Here is an 18142-nt window from a genome sequence, read left to right as displayed (position 1 = left end):
CTGCTGAACTACTATGACAAGAATATTAAAGAAATTGAGTTGTGCCTTCATGAGAAACTGAACCTGAGTAGATGACCTTCAGTACAGAAAGAGGATGTCTCATGTTCAAGTGCCATGCACACGTTATAAATTTATAACTCACACGTTATAAATTAAAGGCTGTATTTTATCAGTATACATCACTGTATTTTATCTTACACTCACCTAGAATGTCAAGAAATTTCACTTGAGGCTTATGAATATATTCAGGAACAAGTTTCATCCAAGGTACCCACTTTTTTTGAAATCCATCAAAATGGAAGTCATACAAAGTTGGTAGTTGACCTGCAAACCATTAAGCAACTGGAGGTTTTCTAGGACACTGAAATATTTAATAAGAAAATTATCTGACTGAGTTGAAAGTGAAGGGTGAGATTCTGGAACAAGTTGGGCAACACTGTGTTCTGTTTACTTGTGATTTAACCCAGTAAGACATCAAACTAAATTGTCCAGCACTTGGATCATACTATTACTTTTTAAGCACTTTCACCGGCTTTCCCTTCATGTCTTCTTTTTCCTTCCACTGCTTATCTCTTCAGCTCAGCATAGAAAAGTACTGTTCTGTGAGGACAGACCAGTAGCTGAGAGTCATCTAGCATCAGTATCTCTACATAGTTTTCAGCAATAGTCCTTCAGAGAGCATATTTTGCAGCCAGGATAGCTAGCTGGAAGGAAGAATGATGTTCTGCCTTCATGGAAGATAACGTTTCTCTAATATAATCAATGGGATTCAGCTAAATTATGACAAGATCCTACCTGGCAGCTCCCCTGGCTTAGCCAGGATGTTGTCATCATGAACAGTAGACATGCAGGAAATACGTTTAACATTTTCATCAAATTTAATTCTCCCAGCATCAACAAGAGCAGCACCTAAGGAGGAATACAAAGCTTCCAAGAAAAAACACTCCAGAACATCAGGATCATCAGGCTGTACCACAACTAGAGCTTCCAGCATCACAGTCAACTGCACCACCTGTTGTAAAACAAGACAAAACTGTAAACAGAACTGCCATTTAGATGCATGAAAACTCCTAACATGTTTTCAGCTGTTCGAGTGTTTCCTGATCTTTTGTCCTTACAAGTGTACCTACTGATATGAGTATTAATGGCAGTAGAAGAGCGTTGTTAGGAACGCACTGTTTCTTTTGTCTCTTGGTGCTCATCACTAGCAAACTGACATTTCAGCACAGACTCTACTCCTGTGCTTTCTTTGGGAGGTTTTCACCCTCTCCATTGTTACATTTCTCTTTTCAGATAAACTTTTTCAACCTTTATTGTCTGTTCCTTACCATATTTAGATCTGTTTGAGGAACGATGGTCTTCAGCCTTTCTCCATGTCTGCCGTCCACAATTCCCTCTACAATCATATCAATAAGATAGGGCACATATTTTTGAAAGAGACGATTCAATTCAATTCTCTCTTTCTGAGGAATGAAAGGGACAATAATTCAGCACAGAGAAACCTGGAAAGCCAATTTTTGACAGCAGAGCTTCCCATCAATACCTGGCTGACCAAGTACAATTGTTCTTGCAGGAATCACTTCTACCAAAGACAGGGTACAGTGACATGAAGAAATGCAACACTGTTGTATGGACTGGGTTTTCAGCAGGTGAGGATCAGCATTCATCAGGTGCTAGCAACTACATTGTCTTTCTTCACCTCCCTGTGGACTTGAGTTTTTAATCTAAATGTAAGAAACAAGGACCTACACAATCTCACTGTTAACTCTTTTGGAGATCAGGTAAGCTGATTTCTTGGTTCTTCACTTCTCAGAAACAAACAGAAGTTAGAAAAGCTGTGAACTCTCTTTAGCCCTCTGTTGCAGGCCTAGTGATTAGATTTGTTGTCAGAAAATCAGACTGCCTTTATAACATTTGTTTTTACATATGTCTACAGTTCAGTACAGTATTTAATACGGATACTCTCTGAACAAGTGCAGAAATTCCCACCTCATTTTCTCTTCCTTGGATCCACTTCTGCCAGTAGGGCTTATATTTCAGATTTTTAGGATCTACAAAGACCATTCCACAGCGGGACACTGTGGCAGGAGAGGCATACTGTAAGTCACCAACCTATAAAATAATCATACAAGATAATCAATACACTTAAAGAACAGCCACAGTAACTGCTTTTCAGGCTTTGTAGACCCATCTGTATCTAACCCTTCCCATGTATTAAACGGTACGCTCGTTACTTACTTCAAACAACAAAGCACAGTGCGACTGAAGTCTAATCCGCTCCCCATTTGCCAGGGTCAATAACTTGTTGTCATCCATGACAGAATTCATGTTTTCAACCCACAGAGCATCCACATCTCCATCGAATAGAATGTACCTGTGGATACAGGAGTCAAGGGGCACTGAGTAATGTCTGATTTTACTAACATATTTCAGGATTCAGATGTGCCATCAAAGGTGTCAGTGTCAGCCCAGGTGTTTTGAAGCCTCCCATTCATTTTTGATAACTACATAGTTGCCATCCTTCTCACTGAAGCTCAAAACTCAGAAGACAGAAAGACCCCTTAGACATTTTCTATTTATTTAGCATGTTTTTTAAATAGTGCAGTATCAAATAGTTAAAAAAAAAAAAGTAAAACCCATTATCTAAAAATTATCACAATGATTTCTAGCTGTCTACCTTCGCTCTTTCTTGTCAGTAGGCCTGTTGATATCCCGAAAAATGTTTGACAAGACTCCATCTGTCCAGTCTCGTGTGGTAGGGTCAAGGATCCCATACAACTCAATCACACTCATAGCTTTAGGGTTCAGTGTATAAAGCTTTGTCAATAATCCCAGTCTAAAGATACAGCAAGAGAAGCAATATTAAAATGACACAATACCATCTCATGTTAACCCAAACAAATATTATGGTCAGCTATTGATGTCATGACTACACAGGGCTGAATAATGCAGTCTATGCCATCTTACAACCTGATTCCCATGTATCGAATTCTGTACTCACTTGTTTTGAGCCTGGCACAAAGCATTAATGACAACTGACTTGCCACCTCCAGTAGGTCCAACTACCATTGTAGTGTGACGAGTTAACATTGTCTCGTACATCTGAACTACTTTATCCACCTGAAAAACAAACATTGATTTAATAGACTGCTGCCCATAATTCTTCTATGGACAAGATCAGCAGCTGGTCTCTATCAGCTAAGCTTTCCTGCAGCCACTCCAGAGCGTGGCAATGCCTATCCAGCCTAATGTTTATAACAAAAATGCAAGCAATTAACATGTCTTATACCTGGACCGGTAAAACAACATAACCCCCTTCTTCCAGCACTTGTTCAACGGCATCATTAAAGTTAGGGTAGCGGACTCGAGGGCAATCCAGGCCAGGAAACAGGTCAGAGATTAAGCCAAGGAAGAGAGGTACATCTTCAAACACAAATTTAGGAAGATTCATATCTCGTAGAGCTCTCATCAGTACAACTTCCTAGACAAAACATAGCAGAATAAATCTTTAGCAAATAGCTAACCAATCATCTAATATGTAGCAACTTCAAACATCTCTAAAAATTGTTGCCTGATTACTTCAGTACAGCTTTGAGAATGTCTTCTTGGCAGCAGTTACTAGTGGAAACAAAGGTTATTTTATAAGGATTAAGCAGACCAATAGCTAAGAATAATACACTGCCTTTTTCTACCATCTCAACCAAATGCCAAATGGCTGGATTGGCCCACACTACACTTTTCCTGATTTGATGTTAAAATAACCAAATGTTTTATGAACATACACAAGTTCTGTAGTTCCCCTGAGAGCATCATTTAGACACCAACTTCCTACCAACCTGCAATGTGCATCTGTAGGAGAGCTTCCTTCAGCTGTCTCCAAGTTTTTAAGAAGAAATTTTAATAAGAATTTCCCTAGGCAACTGGCTATCACAACTGTACATACAGAAGTAAAATATAGGTGTAAAAGCCATAAAAAGCAAGGCAGTATTGCAAAACTTTCATTTATAAGTTTACTGTACTACTTGAGCTACACAATTAACAACTGCACAGCTGGAGCACTCAACTGTTCAAAAAACAGCTTTCACTATTCGTCCTGAGACATTCACCTGGCTATTTGCATCCTGGACTTAACAAGAAGTAAAATACCTTATTTTCTATAGATTTCCCTGCTTTGACTTGAGTTCTGATGGTAACCTGCTGGCAGACAGCATGATGAAACTCAGTAAGAACAAAGTGAAATAATAAGACAAATAACACCAATGCTCCTATTTCCAATGCAAACTATAGCCGACATGTAAACACTTCCTTTTCCTAATGAAAAAGATGTCCTGTCCAGGTTAACGAAATAGTAAATCTACCTCACTGAGGTTTGCTGATCCTCTTTTCAGTTCTCCAGCCATCACTAACACTGACTTAAGGGCCCTCAGTCCAAAATCATAATGATGCTGTTTAGAAAGTTGTTCCTTTGCCAGCTTGTATAGCACTGTCATCTTTTGGGCAAGGATCTGTATGAGATTTAAGTTAGAGGATCACAAATGTGTAAGTCACAACCAAACACTGGCTATACATACATGGCTGCATATATGGGTATAGGTAGCAATAAAATTTTCTTACCTTTGCCATAAGGAACCCTTCAGAAAAGAGCATGATTTCACAGATTTGCTGAAGATCTGGTACAATAACAACCACAGGCCTGAACAAAGCTTTTACAGACTCGGGAAGCTCAGTCCGGCCAGCATAACCAGGATTCATCGTAATAAAAATGCCCATACGGCTATCAAGGGTAATTTCCTGTCCTTCAAACTAAAGGCATAAGAAAACTTTAGACCAATGTGTAGTTGGAATTTAAATAAATAGTACTATTTGCTCAAAGAGAAAACCAGCAATACTGGGGCACCCAATTAGGACAACATGTTAAAATATTTAGCTTTAGATAGTCACCCAGATACATTCATCCTGCTGTTTCTATCTTGGATATAAACATCAAGACACTTCACACTTCTCAAATTTTCTGTCTGAGGATTTTGAATTCCAATAAACATCAGTAAATAAAGCCTCACAATCCACATCAAGTTAAGTTACTCCTCTCTCTAATTACTACTATACTACTACCCTATTTAGCTTACTTTTATCACACTTCACAAAGGAAGAACCTAGGAAAGTATCAGAAAATCAGCAAGGATTTAGCATCTCTGAAACTGAAAGTACATACTCCGGAGCTGGAAATGTTCAGCACAAATGAATTGCAGAAGCAGCAGCCCTTTGATCTAATGATGGGGTCTAACCCTGAATCTCGGCCCCAAAAAACAAGATCAACCTTCACAATTACTCTTCCTTTTCAATGTTTACCTGAAATGTTTTCAACTGATTCATTAAAGCATTTCGAATAGTCTGAATCTGAGAAGAAATGACTGAAAGCACGGAAGCATCGATACGATTGAATTCATCAAAGCATCCCCATGCTCCACACTGGGCGAGACCAGAGAAAATTTTACCAACTGCCTAACAAGAACAACAAGAAAAACTTTTCAGCAATGAATATATAAAACATTCAGCATCAACAATATTAGCATTGGTGTATGCTAAAACTCTTAATGACTAAAACCTCGGCATATTTATTTATGCAGGAGCTAGCAATCTGTCATAAGATCTTGCAATAATTACTTGCCAAGTGCAAATTGCCTATGATGAGCTTAAATGCATACCATCTAGTCATTGCTCCCCTGCTTGAAAGCACCTGAAATTCCTTCAGGAATTCATTCAAAGTAGACATTTTTTACTACACTTCATTATCAATCGGCATAGTACCTCTAAGGGAGGTACTTATGCAGAAGTTCAGAATATGTCCTTATCCTGGGCACTGAAAAAGAACAGTAGCTGGCACTTTATCAGAGAACACAGATCTTGAACTCTTACTTTGAAATCCATGCCTTCTCCGCAGTTTGTCACTACACACAGTAAACCCAGTGCTTTGGCCAGATCCTTGGTTGTTTCTGTTTTCCCCGTACCTGCCGGCCCTGCTGGTGCTCCTCCCAAAAACATTGATAAAGCCTTTGGAGACAGACCAAAAAGCAACGCAAAGCTTGGATTACATTTATATTAGGGTGGTAGCAAAATTACAAATGAACCTTTGGGTACAAAAAGCATTAAATTTTGTCTGTGAATGCATTCTATAGTATCTTTGAGGCAATCGGGTTAAAAAGACATCACAACTGGTTTCAAACATATTAGCCTTCACATTGGCATCTAGGAGATAACACGAAGTTGCAATAAAACAATTATGTGATTGCCTAGAGGTGTATTTTGAAAGGACTTGTTAGCAAAGATCTCCTTGAACATACCTGTGTGAGTGTAAGATAAATACGATCTGTAAGTGGGGTGATCACAAGACGTCCGTTCAAACCCATATACTCATAACCATACGAAAATGTACCGGTGCACTGCCGCACATTCAGTTCATCTGGCTCTCGGTCCCAGTAAAAACGCAGCTGGCTTTCCCATTCAAACTCCTGCGCCTGCAGAATGCTACACAACAGACACTTGCTCACATGAGGTAAAAGGATGGAAATATGATTTATGCATTTGGTATTTTGTCAATAGGTTGGGGGCGGTGTTTACCTGTCTCTTACAAATGTATCAACAATGTCTCTGGCATGAACATCAATAATGAGAACAGTGTTGTATTTTTTCCTGTCATTTTTGCTCAAAGGCATTGTAATGCGGGTAACCAGGTCATCAATTTGCTTATGCATTTTTTTAGCATAAAGTTTCATTGCCTGTTTTTCTCCCTTCTTCACTTTCCGAAAGACATCCTCTACCTCCCAAGTCCACCACACCTGATTAGCAGCCAGCACCATCATGCCTTGGTAGAGTAACATCCAATCAACTCTATGGGAAATACATATAGGGAAGGAGTCTGAGTTATTGTTTATTCTAAGTAACTGATCTTCTGAACAGAACAGAAAAAAAAAAAGAATAAAAAAGTTCCTCCTATTTCTGCAACAACTATAACATGAGCCAAACTTTACAGAGATGTACAGAATTCTAACAAGGTGTGCTGTTGCAGTATTTCAAAAGCCCAGGAAATACTCTGATAGAAAAGTTGCCTATTCCATGTGTAACGATTGCCAGGTTGAATTCATAGTGAGAAAAACATACCGTGCACACAACACTACAGATAAAAACTGAAGACTTAGGAAGTGAGGTATGATAGATAATACAATTTTTTCTGGTGAGTTAAAATAATGCATACAGAAATACAGACTGAATTGCGTAAAAATTTAAGAATTAAGTCTTTCATTTTTTATATCACTACAGGCTCTTAATAACATATAAGGTATTTGTGTTATCCTTGACACTGATTGTTTCACCTGCTTCTGTCTTCACAGTATCGAAAAATAGCTTCCTTAGTAAGGAGTCTGTTCGTTCGCCTCATTTCTGCTAGCACTGCTGTCATCCAGTTCTCCACTCTGCCTTCTGCAGCTACAGCCTGCCGGAACTCCATCACCTCCTCCTCAGCTGAAATCATGGCTGTTGCAATTTTCTCATCACCATCACCATCCTGAAACCTCAGGGAGGCTATGTTATCAAACATCTGAAATGCACCAACAACGAAATTCACTGGCATTTTAGAAACAAAGCTTCAAAGATGTAAGTGTGTCTAGCCCCTATTCAATCTTGAAAGAAAATTTCCATGGACTCTAAAGAGAAATGGATCTGATTCATAAGTAATGAAATACAAACGCTGATATACAGCTCAGCAGCCCAACTGCAGAGTAAACAAGCAGATGATCTGGCCCAAATGACATTGATTTTTTTTCTAGAAAATAAAGACCTATTAGGATCTACAGGAAGGTTCTTTAATGATTGATCATTCTGGTGTATCCTGAACGTTCCTCTACCAACATTCCTCTGCCATAACTGATACTTGCCAGTGTGAGAGCCAGGAAAGACTATCAATCAGATTTGATTTGGTTATTCAGAAGCTTCTTCCAGATGCTGCCAGGATGCTCTTTGTATGCAATTAGCGCACCCTTAACAGCATGTACAGGATAGTCTGTTAAACTTTTTAAAACACCTAAAAGCACAAGGCACTGTGGAAAGCCAGACATTGTACCTTTATCATGTGTTCCTGGACACAAAGTGGGTTACTGCTGCCAAGGATACTAAGCAACTCCTCATCAGATATAAAGAAAAATCTTGGGAAAGCATTTCGCTTGGAATCCAAATAATCATTCAAGCTTTTCTGACATTTCTCTAGCACATCGTTTATATGATGGAGGTCTGACAGACGATTTGGGGCTTCACAGCATTTTTTTATTGTTGGTTCTTCTACAGTTTCATCCATTATCTACATAGGGAGAAAAGAAAGTTTAGAAAATACCAAACAGCAAAGGATTATGTTCTATTTAGCTGGTGACAAAGCACACAAGTAGCACAAGCAGTATAGGTTCTTACAGAAGTGAATTAGACAGAGTTTTAAATATGGTTTCCTACTGCTGCAGTGCTGTATGAAAACATGGAGATAGTATGCTTTCAAAGCTGAGAGCATGGAGATACTACTGTAAAAGCAAGTGTAAGCAAGACAAACTTGTATCCCAAGTCAGGCAAGCGTAAGCATATACCTGACTTTGCTCCTGTATACAGTGGTACTTCAAGTGAAGGACAAACATTGCATTTCAGAACCACAGTACTATTTCAATTTTGCAGATGGAAAAAAGAAAAGTAAGCCATATTCATACTGGGAGTACGTGTTCAGTATGGGAACAGTGGCATTATAGCAGGAAAGCAATTTTAACACATATGTAGGTCCTCAATCTATAGAAAGACATCTAAGCTTTTTATTATCATGGTAAAGGTAAAAAGATGTATCCAATGAAAGGAAAAGGGCATTCTGCCTGCCCAGTACTGCCAGCAAAGGATCACACCTCTGCCCAGCTCAGTTAAACCAGAAGTCTTCCGTGTATGACAGATGTGAAGTAAAACACCAGAGTTCCTGGGTTGCCCAGTCTCATATTCAATTCATTATAACATACCATTCTCAGTGTTGCAAATGACACAGAGGACTACAACTAACTATGGAACTGGAAGCAAAATGCACTAAATAATTATGCTGATCATGAGTCCAGTCAGTTACTTGCCTTTTTAAACATCCTGTCTATGCTGTCAAATATCTTGGCTTCCTCTAGAAGCTGTGATCTGATATCTCCACCAATAAAGATGCTCTCCAGGTACATCCATTTTCTCTGAACCACCATCCAGATCTAAGAATCAAATGTAACCATCAAATAAAAAAATACAATAGAAAATCCTGATTATAAATAATAAACATTAATTATTTAGTCCAGCACTTTCCTCCCTACCTCAATTACTTCACCAATCAATGACAGAGTTTTTTCCCAGCGATGAACGGTTGAAAGGAAAGGACCCACAAATCGACTGCCCAAAACACTCTGAAGATTTACATTGTTGTCATCAAGAATCTCTAGAATTTCATCTACCGATCCCAGAATAAAGCCTCGCTTCTCAGTGCCTTTGAAGTACATTTGTACAGTGAATTTCAGGTGTTCCCATGTTTCTGCTATTTCCTTCAGACCCTGCATGTGAGCATAAAAAGATGCATCTATCAGTCTTCAAAAACTAGAGAACTATAATCTTAGCATAAAATTAAACAATTAATTCAGCAAAACTTTTGCACAGATTTTCTAATTCTGGTTTATAAAGAAGAGTCTCTTTCAAAACATCATGATGGGAACCGAATGGATCCTTCTTCGGATCCTTTTTCATAGGCCAAACTTGCTTATTGTAATAACAGAAATCCAATATACTGCTGCCAAAGCCGAGATAGCTAGGATTTTGTGCCATCTGGTAGCTTTTATTAACAGAGCTATTGATTTTAGTTGACATCAGTTACATCATGGCAGCTCCCTGAAGATGCCCAAACTTGCTGTCATGCCAATATAAAAATCTCAAGTGAAACACAGACTGTTGTCATCTATGTCTTTTTAGTTTTATTGCAATTTTTTACATTACCTTCTCAATGCTAAGTTCCTTAACAGCATTTCCGACTATTTCACCAATAACATCTGAGTGTCTGTGAAGTTCCATAGCAAACATATTCTCCAAAGTGAATGTTTCTGTCATTTCAAAACTTGTTCCTGTTCTCTCCATAAGGTCTTGCCAATGCCTGTTTTAAATTGACACATCAGCAATTGTACCACCCACCACAATACAGTAAAAATGAAAACACCTGTGATTTAATATAGAATAATGAAACCATGTTTAGCACTCCACTGTTTAAACAAGAACTAGTATTTTGGATAAAGTATCCTTGTAAAGTTTGAGGGAACTGGGGTTGTTTAGTCTGGAGAAGAGGAGGCCGAGGGGAGACCTTATCGCTCTCTACAACTACCTGAAAGGGGGTTGTGGCGACGAGGGTGTTGGCCTCTTCTCCCAAGTAACTAGTGATAGGACAAGAGGAAATGGCCTCAAGTTGCGCCAGGGGAGGTTTAGATTGGATATTAGGAAAAATTTCTTCACTGAGAGGGTGGTCAGGCATTGGAACAGGCTGCCCAGGGAGGTGGTGGCGTCGCCATCTCTGGAAGTGTTCAAGAAACGTGTGGATGTGGCGCTTCAGGACATGGTCTAGGGGACATGGTGGCGCTGGATTAATGGTTGGACTTGATGATCTTGAAGGTCCTTTCCAACCTAGTGTTTCTGTGATTCTGTGATCCTAGTCATCATAGTCACCTTGCATGCTATTACACAAGTTCATTAAGCAGAATGTGAAATTTCAAGCTGCAGGACATGATATGACCCCAGTAACTGAAATTAAAAGTTCTAACAAAAAAAGCAAAATCTTCCTACATATAGAAAATGGATTTAAATAAATAAAATCAAACCTTTCTCTTAAAGCTTCATTTTTCAAATCAAGCAACAAAGGAATGGAGTCTCGAAATGCCTTCATTTTTGCTTCCAAGTGAAAGGCTACTGGCATATTGTGTACTTGTTTGGGCAGCTTTCGAAGGGCTTTAAGAAATCCTTCGATTCCTTCTTGAAGAAACTGGACATTGAGATTTATCCAGAGCGTCTGAGACCACTCCTTTTTAGCTGACTGGGAACAAGGTCATCAGGAGAAAAAAAATCATATTTCCTTTTAGTTCTGACCAAAAATAAAAAAATCTTTCCACTACATTAGGATCTAGAGACCACAGTCAGGATGCAGATGTAATTGTATTGACATTTTACAGAGGAAGAGACAGGTTCATACAACCAGTTTTACAAGAAATAATCAAAAGGAAATACAGAGAACAGGAAAAGCATCCTCAAAAGCATATTTTACAAGGCATTTTAATTTTGAAAAAATAAAACTTATTAAAAAACTGTTAAGATTAAAACCTGAGATACCCATTGGCACTGGTACATATACTATATCCAAAACTAGTTCCACTGAAATGATCAGGGGACTTGTGCAGTAAAATGCCACCCAGTAATTATGAAGGGGGAGGGAGGTCTGCTCCTTTCTGATGAGAGTATGTGTTTGTTCCACTACGGAGGCATTGTTAGTTCTGTACTAACATCATTAAAATCATCTCATGGTGATAGTCAATTATAGGTCACAGCTTATTTCATGCAAAGGCTTAGAAGAGAGTTGATAGTAACTAGAGGACAACACAGCCTCTTCTTTTCTCCCCCACCTTTTCTGCATGTAGGTGCATGAATACATGTGCGCCTGTGTATACACAGTGTAATACTTACTCTTTGTAATACATAAATTTCATAGATCTGCTTTAGACCTTTCATATCACTCTGTGCTTTCATTAAACCGGGGTACACTGTAACTGGCAAGTCAAAAAGTTTCTCAACACTGCCCAGTTCCTGATTAATTTTTTCCAGTTTTTCCACTTCTTTTTCAAAAATGGCCAGGAGTTCCAATCCTGGGAAAGGAGAGGAATTTTTCTAGATAAACAATCCCATGGATCATGTGGAATAAATAAGACAGCATTTGCATATACTCTGTAGAAGTTATAACACTAAAAATGTCGCATTCCTGGTTGATCAGTTTGTATGTCAGTAAGGAAAGCATAATTTTCTTGTTTTACATAAAATTTGAAGAATTGTCCAAAGACTAATATTTTTAAGACATCACTTTACACACATTAATCAATTTACCTTTATCAAGATTTTCCCCGACAGCACCAGGTCCCTCGGTCATGAATTTATGGAAGAAATCTTCTATCTCTTTGCTGTAGTCCTCAATTTGTTGCTGTGTAATCTAAAGAGAACAGTGTTTAAATTGTTTTCCTTTCAATTTTTAATTTTTTTCAATATTAATTACAAATATTACCTTTGTGAATGTTCTTTTTATGCCTCCAAGGTTGTGATCAACTTCTGATGCTTCAAAGAAGAGAGTCTCCCATTTTTCCCTAATCTTGTCAGCCATCTCTTGCTCTCCTTTAGCTACCTAAAACAAAAGAAGTAGCATCTCTCACAAGAAATAGTCACAAGAAAGTGAGTGTGTCTTTTATATGTGCTCACATTATAAATTTGAAAAACAAAACCAGCATTGAAGTGTTCTGAATCAGATTTAAACACATGCAATATGTCTATTTTAAAGCGGAAAAAAAAAAAAACTGTTTGAGAAGGGGGTTTGGACTAGACAATCTCCAGACATCCCTTCTAACCTCAACAATACTATGACGCTGTAAAACGTCTTAAAAGGAAAACATTTATTCATTCACATGTGAAGCATTTGTGCCCCTAGCTCAAATCTGAAATGTTTTATGAGACAAGGCATAACATGCACTTACTGGAATATTGTACATTGCAAGAGTTCGGTATCTCTCCCAGATGTCCAAGTATTTCAGTTCCACCTTGAAGGACATGCCTTTGATCTCTGCAATTGTGCCAAGGACAATTTTGAGATCTTCCAGGGAATCTGGAGGTGTCTTAAGCCTCTGTGATAAGCTCTGTGATAAAGTAAAAGTAATTTCCAGAAGCAATGCTGACAAAGCAATTAGGTAGAATTATAATTATTAGTCAAACACAAAACATAAGTAAATTACATGCAGATTCATCTTCACTTTTAGTCTATGTGATAAAGATAACACACACACACAAAAACCAACAAAAAGTAAACTCCAGTACAGAAGGAATATTTTTGCTACAACAAAATAGAAGTTGTAAGCAGCAGCTTAAATGGAATTTCACAATTACCAGCATTAACTTTTTACCAGTAAAGGAATGAGAAAGTTCTGGGTTTTCATGTTACTACTCTCTCTTGTTTCCTAGCTACAGACAGGGACAGCTCACCTCTTTACATATGACATACCAAAATACACCAATCAGCCAATTCGGAGCGTGGTTCAGATCATCACCTACTACTCATACAACAGGAACTGAAAATACCTACCTGAATTTCCTCCTGAAGACTGAAGAGTTCCTCTCTTGCAGACTCATTAAGCAACTTTCCAAGTAAAATCACCCAGCCTCTAGCATTCTCCTGCACTGCACAGGCTAAAGGAGCCAGCTGAAGCCTGATAAATTGCTCATCTTTAATCAAGGGCTGTTGAGTCACTTCTTGAGCTACCTTCGTATAGAACTGCAACTGTTCATCAAAGGTGATACAGTCAGGCTTTTCTGCAGCTAACCTCTCCACGACTGCACCTTTGTCTAACTTCCACAGCAGGTGGTACCTCTTCCATTGGTTCAAATACTTGCTGAGAGAAGCCAGGAGTTTGTGGACATTCTGAGTGATGAGAACAGCCTGTTCAATTATCAGAGGGTTCTGGGAGATGTCACTGTAAAAGCTGAAAGTGATAACTTCATCTTCCTTGACATGCTGAGGAGGGCATTCAATACATGTACCATGCATCCATCGTACAAAATGCTAGAGTTTTCAAGACAGGGATGAAAAACAGTTACTTTGTAAAGAGTTATTTCCGTCAAATCATTCAAAAAATCATAGAATCACTTAGATTAGAAAAGACTTTTAAGATCATCGAGTCCAACCATAAACTTAACACTGCCAAGTCCACCACTAAACCATGTCCCTCAGTGCCACATCTACACATCTTTGAAATACCTCCAGGGATGGTGACTCAACCACTTCCCTGGGCAGCCTGCTCCAATGCTTGAAAAGCCTTTCAGTGCAGAAATTCATCGTTATTTAGGAGACAATGTAGGAAGTGGTGTGAATCATTTCTCAAATCAATTGTTTTTCTGATAGCAAGGAAAGAAATTACATTTTCTCATAAACTTGAGAGAAGAGTTAATTTCACCCTAACAAAAACTTTCCATGCATTACTCAGTCTGCTTTTAAAATCTCCACTGAGCAACAATATAGCATGACACAGAGAAATAGGTCAAACAGCCTGGATGCAGCAGTGGAGCAGAATAGCAAATCTGAGCATAGGAAGCACACTTAATCTAAATTTATTCATTTTGGGTGACATCTGGAATCATTCCTCCATCAGCAGAGGGAAGGAACACTGCCACAATATTTGGCTTCTTTTCTGGAAAGCAGTTCAATGTGAACATACTTATGCAGGGAAATAGTGCTACATCTTTGCCAGCAAGCTAGGTATTTCGTCTGCTGTGAGCTTGCTGTCCTAGATGTGTCCCAGATGCCCTTCTCCCAACATTTTCTGAAGTGTTTTTCTGCTGCTTTTGAGGAGAGCTATAATACAGAGAATGCTACTTACATTCCTTATTCCACCAGCTTATTCATACATCAGAAAGCAACATCTGCAGTGCAATCTGAAAAGTATTTCCTTCTGATGTATGCTGACTTATAGAACCAAATCATGTTCTTACACTGGCAAAACTGCTGAAAAGTAACAAATAATTTTGCCTGAGTAAAAATGGCATGAAGCTTTATGGCATTTTTTTCCTTTGTCATCAGTTTGGAAAATTAGGAGAGTCTGTAAAATTAGAACAATGTACTGGATATTTTTATTTCAAGATAAAGCAATATGAATCTTCCCTTTGACATTTATGCTTGCCCAAACATAAAGCAAGATTAATTCATCATAATCACAAGCAAACTCTGGCAACAAGTAAATCTTTATCAAAAATCACCTTAGTGACCTCAACACAGTCTCGGATACATTGTACAGTCATTTTGTCAATCTCGCTGGCATTAGGTTGTAAGATTATCTCAGGAACTGATAAAATAGCTTCTGTTTGGAACAGTGGCACATTTGCAAGAACAGCTGCATTAAAAGCCTGGAGATTCCTGGGAAAGGAAAAAATCAGGTCAAAGATAGTCATAATCAGGTGCTGCCCCCATGGAAATGCCCAACAGAGACTGCAGTTATCAAGTATGTGCTTAGATAGGTAAGCAGATCCATCTGAAGTCAGTTGCCACTGATTTCAGCTGGAAACACTGATCTGTATCAGAGAAAAATTGTCCCACTAATACTGATTTAATGCAAAAGCTTGACTATCTAAAAGAAGTTGTTTGAAGGAATGAATGGGGATACCCTGTTGCAAAAGGACCCTGAGGCTGTGGTCAACTCCACTGCAAGAGTCCAGCCAAGAAAGCACAATGAAGTCAGCTGAGCATGGACCAGATTACAAAGACATGGATCATAAGAAGAAGAGACGGCTGGGAAGCTTTTAGAACCCTGCTATTGTAATAATATGTTGCTTATAACATAGGCCTTTACAAGTTCTTGCTACAGGAACCTCCTTGGCCCCAGCTGCTGCAGAACAGATAAACTGAACTTGACAGACATCTGTTCTTGTACCAGTGTCCCCTGGATTACAGGGATGCATCTGGCACCCAGACATCAAGTTCTTAAAATTGTATTCTTTAGTAAAACAAAACCTTGATTTTAAAAATAAACCAGGGATATACAACTATACACACCACAAAAAAAAAGGTATCTTATTTTCCTCTTCTGCCAACAACATGCCAATATCCATTTTCTCAGAATTTGGGTTTCTCCAGTACCTTGTTATCAGCTCTCCATTTTTTTCCAGCAGGAAAAAAAAACAGAACAAATACAAATCTGTCTCAAACTGCAAATCACTGAGGTGTTCAAGCATAATATCAGTATATATAATGATCAACAAGTGCAGAAAAACCTGAAGATGAAAGACTGAAAATCTACTAAAGCAAACAATTTACTTACTTCACAATTAGCTGTGTCAACACCTGATAAATCCTATTTTCCCAGTATGCATAATAGGAAGTTAATTTTGGAGATTTGCCACTGTTCATATTGGCAACTCGTCCTTCCACTTTTACTAGTAATTGTGGAATGGCAGTATACTTTCTAACCATGCGTGCCACATCTTTTGCTCTTTTACACTTAACATACTCAAAAAATTCTTTCGCTTCTGCAAAAGATACAAAAATAGCATTACTTACCACAAAAGATGTAACAAACTTGCATACTGGAATAATTAGCTGGGCTTTATTTGTGAACATGAAATTGATCTTTAATACTGATAACATTTTATACTGATAACTTTCTACTAATAACTTTTTTCTGGTAGCTTTTATACTGATACTGATATCTTCACTTATTAATACTTAATTAATATCAGTCCTCTGATTTTATATGGATTCAATTACTTAATAGCATCCATTAGATGTGAAAGTATCTTTTTTAAGAGTTACAAAGCTTTGAAAGAAATTTGGTCCATCACCTACTCACTTAAGTGACAGGGAGACCTGGGAGACAAGTGCCTCACTGCAATTTCCATCTGAGCAAACCAGTTCAGATCAGATGGCCCAGAAGGAAGCTGATACCTCGTGCAGATTGCAGCTCTAAGGCTACACTTAGAGGCTGCATTCAAGAAGGATAAGGGAATCAAGAGAAAGCTGGGGGGAAAGTGATCAAAAGCACGGTAGACACAAATCAAATGATCTATTTGTATACTCATCTTTATGTTTCTCTCATTGACACTGTCAGCTTTATGGTGCCGAAGGTCTGCTTGTGCTTCCTCTGTTACACCATGAAATGCTACCCTAACTAGTTTTGGTAACAATTAAAAGGCTTGATTGTAGCAACTAAAAATGCCAACTAGCAGACCGAGCAAAGTAAAACATCACAGAGCTTGGAAATGAAAATATGAAGACTTACTAGGAAGTTCATCACCGTTTTTTGAAAGCGGAAACTTAAAGAGATTTGTTGATTCTATGAACAGAAGTTTGTCGTTTATGTCTTCAGAATTATTATGGATCTGATGGACAAGTGATTCAAACTTCCCAATGGCTTGTGTACATCGGACAATAAAGTCACCAATACCTTGAAATAAATCACAAGCATCTGGGTTTTTTTCTTTTAACAAGTATTTCACCAATGCATCAAAATTGCCACAAACAGATGTGTTATATCTCTGAGAATGAACTGATCCTCTGCAGGAAGACAGATGATTTCTCAATTAATCCTTCATCTAGTTCCCTTACAGCTATTATCTAAGGGTCTCGTAGTGTTTTAGTTTAAACCACTTAGTGTTTTAAATAGAATAACAACATAAGAAATACCCTCCTGGATCAGAGTCTGTCTAACCTACTATTCTGACTCTACTATTCTATAGTTCTAACTCTATATTCTAACCTACTACTCTTAACTGTGGCAATCGCATGTAACATTTAGGGATACATTGTTGTCATATGACATAAAAAATAGAACTGAAGAGATTTTTAAACTGAAAATCAGTATCTAAGGCCATTTTAAAATAGTAAATCCATTACCTAAGGAGTTCCAGTTGAGTCTTCTGTGCCCTGATTTGAGTACTCTCCAGAGTTCTCGAATATGGTCATCAAGAAGTTTGGTTTCTGCTTCATTCAGTGTTCCCATTAATTTGTGATAGCGATCCAGCATGTTTTTCAATCCATTTGTATACCTAAGGAGTGTAAGAAACACAACAAAACATAAAATCATTATTTTCTGCAAATATAGTCCTGAACGCAGCTCAAAGAGCAGATCACTTCCATCATTCCGTTCAGACTTCCATATAAAGCAAAATTTGCAGAAATACCACTGAATATTTGCATAAATGCAAATCATTTCCTATTGAAAACAAAAGAAAAAATTCATATGGCTCCAATAGTAGTGAGAAAAATCTCTCCTGCCTCAACTCAGAAAAAGTTTTTAGGACAGCCTTAGTTTGAAGCACATAAGTGAAC

At 38.2% G+C, this 18142-nt stretch overlaps 1 protein-coding gene across 1 annotated transcript in view; it reads right to left on the bottom strand.

Moving 5' to 3' along the window:
- DNAH10 (dynein, axonemal, heavy chain 10) overlaps positions 1 to 18142 on the bottom strand; it is a gene marked incomplete at its 5' end in the record, with an annotated part of 58323 nt that overhangs the window by 27190 nt on the left and 12991 nt on the right. The window contains 29 exons of the mRNA XM_010292992.1: positions 205 to 324; positions 796 to 1012; positions 1329 to 1463; positions 1990 to 2112; positions 2239 to 2374; positions 2678 to 2836; positions 3002 to 3120; positions 3290 to 3481; positions 4359 to 4505; positions 4615 to 4803; positions 5350 to 5502; positions 5917 to 6051; positions 6342 to 6525; positions 6619 to 6888; positions 7371 to 7594; positions 8117 to 8350; positions 9141 to 9263; positions 9363 to 9596; positions 10033 to 10186; positions 10902 to 11113; positions 11758 to 11936; positions 12172 to 12274; positions 12347 to 12463; positions 12810 to 12968; positions 13412 to 13888; positions 15079 to 15235; positions 16137 to 16344; positions 17094 to 17258; positions 17708 to 17859. Of these exons, the coding sequence (XP_010291294.1) occupies positions 205 to 324; positions 796 to 1012; positions 1329 to 1463; positions 1990 to 2112; positions 2239 to 2374; positions 2678 to 2836; positions 3002 to 3120; positions 3290 to 3481; positions 4359 to 4505; positions 4615 to 4803; positions 5350 to 5502; positions 5917 to 6051; positions 6342 to 6525; positions 6619 to 6888; positions 7371 to 7594; positions 8117 to 8350; positions 9141 to 9263; positions 9363 to 9596; positions 10033 to 10186; positions 10902 to 11113; positions 11758 to 11936; positions 12172 to 12274; positions 12347 to 12463; positions 12810 to 12968; positions 13412 to 13888; positions 15079 to 15235; positions 16137 to 16344; positions 17094 to 17258; positions 17708 to 17859 (5177 nt within the window). The remainder of the gene's footprint in view (positions 1 to 204; positions 325 to 795; positions 1013 to 1328; positions 1464 to 1989; positions 2113 to 2238; positions 2375 to 2677; positions 2837 to 3001; positions 3121 to 3289; positions 3482 to 4358; positions 4506 to 4614; positions 4804 to 5349; positions 5503 to 5916; positions 6052 to 6341; positions 6526 to 6618; positions 6889 to 7370; positions 7595 to 8116; positions 8351 to 9140; positions 9264 to 9362; positions 9597 to 10032; positions 10187 to 10901; positions 11114 to 11757; positions 11937 to 12171; positions 12275 to 12346; positions 12464 to 12809; positions 12969 to 13411; positions 13889 to 15078; positions 15236 to 16136; positions 16345 to 17093; positions 17259 to 17707; positions 17860 to 18142) is intronic.

This window comes from Phaethon lepturus, unplaced genomic scaffold (assembly GCF_000687285.1).
Source record: "Phaethon lepturus isolate BGI_N335 unplaced genomic scaffold, ASM68728v1 scaffold44818, whole genome shotgun sequence".
Classification (NCBI taxonomy): Eukaryota; Metazoa; Chordata; class Aves; order Phaethontiformes; family Phaethontidae; genus Phaethon; species Phaethon lepturus.
Note: the sequence above shows the minus strand (reverse complement) of the source record. Positions and strands in the feature narration are given on the sequence as shown.